Source organism: Leuciscus leuciscus (genome assembly GCF_965113295.1).
Source record: "Leuciscus leuciscus genome assembly, chromosome: 14".
NCBI lineage: Eukaryota > Metazoa > Chordata > Actinopteri > Cypriniformes > Leuciscidae > Leuciscus > Leuciscus leuciscus.
Window position 1 is genome coordinate 43,187,014 of NC_138738.1, and position 6,538 is coordinate 43,193,551.

General features: G+C 39.8%; 1 protein-coding gene across 3 annotated transcripts in view; it reads left to right on the plus strand.

Moving 5' to 3' along the window:
* acvr2ab (activin A receptor type 2Ab) overlaps nucleotides 1–6,538 on the plus strand; it is an 86,586-nt gene that overhangs the window by 17,147 nt on the left and 62,901 nt on the right. Inside the window, exon 2 of one of the 3 annotated variants that reach the window (XM_082136163.1) lies at nucleotides 825–1,000. The exons of the other annotated variants lie outside the window; for them this stretch is intronic. Coding sequence (XP_081992289.1) covers nucleotides 946–1,000 — 55 coding nt within the window. The 5' untranslated portion in view covers nucleotides 825–945. The remainder of the gene's footprint in view (nucleotides 1–824; nucleotides 1,001–6,538) is intronic. 3 annotated transcript variants of the gene reach the window in all.

A 6,538-nucleotide genomic window follows, 5' to 3' on the forward strand; every position in this document is an offset into this window, starting at 1 on the left:
TACCAATCCTTGTAAAGAGCGAATTTAATAGATTACACGTTTTAGTTATCATATGTTTGCGGTAAGACAAAAACCGCCACGAGACATGAATTCTGCCCAAGAGGAATGCGGCATTGTGGGCCACCGAGCGCCACTTGGCGGAGATACTGATGAACAACACCGAGTGGAAACATCGCGGTTCAAGGATGGTGTGGAAAAGAGGAGGAGAAGGAGGAGTGGATGAAAGGAGGAGGAGTGGAGGAGAGCAAAAAACCAAAACACTCAGCGGTGTTCGCCATGTTGTGTTGAGGAAACACGAGAGAATAGACACATCTGAGGGGTTTCAGCGCATACAGAAGATTTAACCCGTTTCATCTGATCCCGGATCATTCCAGACGCGCTTTGGGATTACACGGGGAATATAGTTTATCCGACACTATGAAATACACTCTTTTTATTTGATGTAGATGTTCCTGTTTTTTTGGGATCCTAATGTTTAAACCCTGAACTGGATTTATATTCGTGTGTTCTGGAATGAAGATCATGACTATGATTATATAAATCTTCAGATCTATTCTAATCATTTTAAAAGAACCAGAAGATCGTCTCGGGATGTTTTTGGACTTGAATGAATTATGAAAGGGATTTAAACTCAAAATGAGCTGTTTCTTTATGTGATCGATTCTGATCAATAAGTTTAAGGACATATTTCCAGTGTGTAGTGGACAAGCTGCTGTTTCAGATTTATAATACAGTATGGTTGTATTAATGTTTGATATTTCATCTATGGAAACCTCCAGGCTGAGGATTTGTCAAATCTCTCAAACACTAAACCTCTCTTACAGACTTACACATTGATCCGGACCTGTTTGCTCACAAATGCTTTTGGCAATATTAAAACATTAAATTTAGAAGGAGCGGATTATCAGCTTGGGATTTATTACAGTAGAAGAATCTGCACTGAAAATGAGGACAGGCACCAAACTGGCCTTGGCCATATTCCTCGTCTCCTGTTCATCAGGTAGGTGGACATTTCTGCGTTTTTATGCAATAAACTGCACAGCTACAGCCTGTTGACAAGCATTGGTCATGGTTTCTGTGTGTTACATGCTTTCTCAGGCTGTTTTGGATTAATTTAAAGCTTTTTCCAGTGGCACAAGGAGCCGTGTGTGTTTCATTTTACAGAAGTACAGCTGATGTTTATTTGCTCCACTATGATTGTGCACTTCTCAAACAAAGCTCTCGTCTGTATAGTTCTCTTACCTGACCATGATTTTTCTGGTTAGACAGCGAGGATTTTTAAAATAACTAAAAGTGTGTACAAGATTTGGTCTAAAGAGCATTTTTATTTTGCCCTTTTAATTTAAATATTAAATCCCATTTTGTTAGTAAAATGACTTCATTCATCATGCAGAAAGTATATATATAGAGGTCTATGTATAGATAAAGAATAAATATTTATCAAAGCTGCATTTATTTGATCAAAAATATAGTAAAAACAGTGAAATATTATTCTGCTGTAAATCAGCTGTTTTCTATGTGAATATATAGTAAAGTGTAATTTATTCCTGTGATCAAAGCTGAATTTTCAGCATCATTACTCCAGTCTTCAGTGTCACATGATACTTCAGAAATCATTCTAATATGATGATTTGATGATCAAGAAACATTTATGATTATCATCAGTGTTGAAAACAGTTGTGTTGCTTCAGATTTCTGCGGAAACCGTCAAACATTTTGTTTTTCAGGATTCTTTGATTAAATAGAAAGTTTACAAGTTTATAAAACAGCATTTTATTTTGTAACGTTGTAAATGCATTTGTTGTCACTTTTGATAAATACAGCCTAATGCTTTCCTGCTAAATTGAAGTGTTAATTTATTTAAACTGACCGCCCCAAACTTTGCCTATGTACAAATACTGTAATGATGTGGATTATTTAGTCCTGCAGCAGGACACTGACGTGCAACATCTGATGAACAGCCATTCAGGATGAACTCATGCTGAGTTTGAGTTTTTAACACTTCTGCTTGGCCAGATTTGCAAAATTAAAGATGCAGAGTTCTTTTTAATAATTCAAACATTTTAATGATCTATTCAAATCCATCCTGTAAGTGATGTTTTCACTATTCTAAATAGTTCTTTCTCATAAATTCATCAGGAGTGAATTTGTCTTGAAGAATTTGGAAATCTTTTTTATCCTGAAAACGTTTCCTCTCCCCTTCTTTCTTTTTTTAAATGCATCATGAGTTTGTATCTTTAAGACATGATGTGGCTGAATTGTTGGAATCTTGTTTTTATTGACTTTTTAGCAAAATGTGTGGATCCTTTCTAGTGATCAGCGTCTCCAGCTCCTCAGACAATGAGGTTTAGTGTTTGCTGTTATGTGTGAAGAGTCTAGATGATGAGGTTCAGTGTTTGCTGGTGTGTGTGTAGAGTCAGATGAAGAGTTTTAGATGATGAGGTTCAGTGTTTGCTGGTGTGTGTGTAGAGTCAGATGAAGAGTCTAGATGATGAGGTTTAGTGTTTGCTGTTATGTGTGTAGAGTCAGATGAAGAGTCTAGATGATGAGGTTCAGTGTTTGCTGTTGTGTGTTTAGAGTCAGATGAAGAGTTTAGATGATGAGGTTCAGTGTTTGCTGTTGTGTGTTTAGAGTCAGATGAAGAGTTTAGATGATGAGGTTCAGTGTTTGCTGGTGTGTGTTTAGAGTCAGATGAAGAGTTTAGATGATGAGGTTCAGTGTTTGCTGTTGTGTGTTTAGAGTCAGATGAAGAGTTTAGATGATGAGGTTCAGTGTTTGCTGGTGTGTGTGTAGAGTCAGATGAAGAGTTTTAGATGATGAGGTTCAGTGTTTGCTGGTGTGTGTGTAGAGTCAGATGAAGAGTCTAGATGATGAGGTTCAGTATTTGCTGGTGTGTGTGTAGAGTCAGATGAAGAGTCTAGATGATGAGGTTCAGTGTTTGCTGTTGTGTGTGTAGAGTCAGATGAAGAGTTTAGATGATGAGGTTCAGTGTTTGCTGGTGTGTGTGTAGAGTCAGATGAAGAGTCTAGATGATGAGGTTCAGTGTTTGCTGTTGTGTGTGTAGAGTCAGATGAAGAGTCTAGATGATGAGGTTCAGTGTTTGCTGGTGTGTGTGTAGAGTCAGATGAAGAGTCTAGATGATGAGGTTTAGTGTTTGCTGGTGTGTGTGTAGAGTCAGATGAAGAGTCTAGATGATGAGGTTCAGTGTTTGCTGTTGTGTGTGTAGAGTCAGATGAAGAGTTTAGATGATGAGGTTCAGTGTTTGCTGGTGTGTGTGTAGAGTCAGATGAAGAGTCTAGATGATGAGGTTCAGTATTTGCTGTTGTGTGTGTAGAGTCAGATGAAGAGTCTAGATGATGAGGTTCAGTGTTTGCTGTTGTGTGTGTAGAGTCAGATGAAGAGTCTAGATCAGGGGTAGGCAACCTAAGGCACGCGTGCCAACACTGGCACGCGGAGGGTTAATCGCTGGCACACAAGCAAATGCGAGAGAAGTGTATGTATTTCATTCAGATAAAGTAGTCTAGTTTTATGCCGGTCAAAAGCACTCGGGCTCCCCATGATTAACATCGCGCAACATCAGCATTACACGTGCACACGGAGCGCACATGTAGGAAACCTCGTGAATTACGGCCGTTTCACGCATATTTTTTTCGGCGTACATGTTAATCAATGAGTGCATAGCAGGAACAGCGCGCGAGCGCCCAACAGGAGCGTCGCGTGAGCAGTATCTCGCCGCCGAGTCTATTTTGTCTGCGCTGCTCACGCTCAATTTAAAGCCCCCTTCACACAGAGATTCCAGAAAATACACGGATAAAGTGACCCGAGATTTGACCCGGGTTCGTTTGATTTTGGTTCATTCACACTGCCAGTGATTTTCCGGAATCAGAGAGTGCGTTCTCACACAAGCCGTACAAATCCCGTAAAGACACGTGACATCGATGTAACTTAAAATGTCTTAATTTTGCCTATGAGCTGCGATTTCTCTCTCTGATTCGATCATAAACTTGCGCATTACGTACCGTTTCACTTGCTGGCGAACGATCCTGGCTTCAGCGTCATCACTACGACACGGCATTATTACGGCTTTTGTTCACACACCGCGCGTTCCGGGACTGAACACGGCAATGTTACTAGGTCCCCAACCCGGCATCAATCCCGGGTCGTGTTTGCATTCACACAGAAGGCAAAGCGCTGTGCGCTGGGTTCAAAGCGCTGTGTGAAAGAGGCTAAAGTGAAAGCACACTTTTGATGGACAAAATAAATATGATTCCAAACAAAAGTGCCCAAAATGCACAGAATGTGCATGTCTAGTGTGTTTTAACAAGAACTGGATTAGGTTATGTCAGAAAAGAAAATGAAGACTCGAAAATATTTATATAAAATGTACCCATTTAAACTTGTTTTTATTATTCAGTTTGGGTAAAAGGATATGGTATTTTATAAATATATAGAAAATAAATATTTGTGTGTGCTGTAAAGTAGTTAGAAAAAATGAAATCGGAATCGGCTAAAAAAATCGGTATCGGCAGGTCAAACTCAATGAAAAATCGGAAATCGGAATCGGCCTAGAAAATTGTAATCGGTGCATCTCTAGTTAGGAGTTATAAATATTATTAAATTGTCTATCTAAATCTAAAACAAATTTCAAGAGAAATATTACAATTTCTGTACTATTTCTGTGTAAGCCATTATGAAAATGTAAAATGTTTGTGTATTTATATGAGTGTGTGTGTGGGTGTGTATATATATATATAGGCTATGTGTGTGTTGTGGCACAGTGATGAACTTGGAAACTTAAAAATGGCACTTTATGACAAAAAGGTTGCCGACCCCTGGTCTAGATGATGAGGTTCAGTGTTTGCTGGTGTGTGTGTAGAGTCAGATGAAGAGTTTAGATGATGAGGTTCAGTGTTTGCTGTTGTGTGTGTAGAGTCAGATGAAGAGTCTAGATGATGAGGTTCAGTGTTTGCTGGTGTGTGTGTAGAGTCAGATGAAGAGTTTAGATGATGAGGTTCAGTGTTTGCTGTTGTGTGTGTAGAGTCAGATGAAGAGTCTAGATGATGAGGTTCAGTGTTTGCTGTTTTGTGTATAGAGTCAGATGAAGAGTCTAGATGATGAGGTTCAGTGTTTGCTGGTGTGTGTGTAGAGTCAGATGAAGAGTTTAGATGATGAGGTTCAGTGTTTGCTGGTGTGTGTATAGAGTCAGATGAAGAGTCTAGATGATGAGGTTCAGTGTTTGCTGGTGTGTGTGTGTGTAGAGTCAGATGAAGCGTATAGATGATGAGGTTTAGTGTTTGCTGTTGTGTGTGTAGAGTCAGATGAAGAGTTTAGATGATGAGGTTCAGTGTTTGCTGGTGTGTGTGTGTGTGTAGAGTCAGATGAAGCGTATAGATGATGAGGTTCAGTGTTTGCTGTTGTGTGTGTAGAGTCAGATGAAGAGTCTAGATGATGAGGTTCAGTGTTTGCTGTTGTGTGTATAGAGTCAGATGAAGAGTCTAGATGATGAGGTTCAGTGTTTGCTGGTGTGTGTGTAGAGTCAGATGAAGAGTTTAGATGATGAGGTTCAGTGTTTGCTGGTGTGTGTATAGAGTCAGATGAAGAGTCTAGATGATGAGGTTCAGTGTTTGCTGGTGTGTGTGTGTGTAGAGTCAGATGAAGCGTATAGATGATGAGGTTTAGTGTTTGCTGTTGTGTGTGTAGAGTCAGATGAAGAGTTTAGATGATGAGGTTCAGTGTTTGCTGGTGTGTGTGTGTGTAGAGTCAGATGAAGCGTATAGATGATGAGGTTTAGTGTTTGCTGTTGTGTGTGTAGAGTCAGATGAAGAGTTTAGATGATGAGGTTCAGTGTTTGCTGTTGTGTGTTTAGAGTCAGATGAAGAGTCTAGATTATGAGGTTCAGTGTTTGCTGTTGTGTGTGTAGAGTCAGATGAAGAGTCTAGATGATGAGGTTTAGTGTTTGCTGTTGTGTGTGTAGAGTCAGATGAAGAGTCTAGATGATGAGGTTTAGTGTTTGCTGTTGTGTGTGTAGAGTCAGATGAAGAGTTTAGATGATGAGGTTCAGTGTTTGCTTGTGTGTGTAGAGTCAGATGAAGAGTCTAGATGATGAGGTTCAGTGTTTGCTGTCGTGTGTGTGTAGAGTCAGATGAAGAGTCTAGATGATGAGGTTCAGTGTTTGCTGTTGTGTGTGTAGAGTCAGATGAAGAGTTTAGATGATGAGGTTCAGTGTTTGCTGGTGTGTGTGTAGAGTCAGATGAAGAGTCTAGATGATGAGGTTCAGTGTTTGCTGTCGTGTGTGTAGAGTCAGATGAAGAGTCTAGATGATGAGGTTCAGTGTTTGCTGTTGTGTGTTTAGAGTCAGATGAAGAGTCTAGATGATGAGGTTCAGTGTTTGCTGTTGTGTGTTGTTGTAAAGTTTTCTTTTATCGAAGCAGAGACCAGGAGACAGTTGGGATCACGTTCAAACAGAAGAGTTTCTTTATTTGAGCGCGGCTGCGGTTTCGTCCAACATACTCTAAAGTATGTAACGGTACGGTATTTT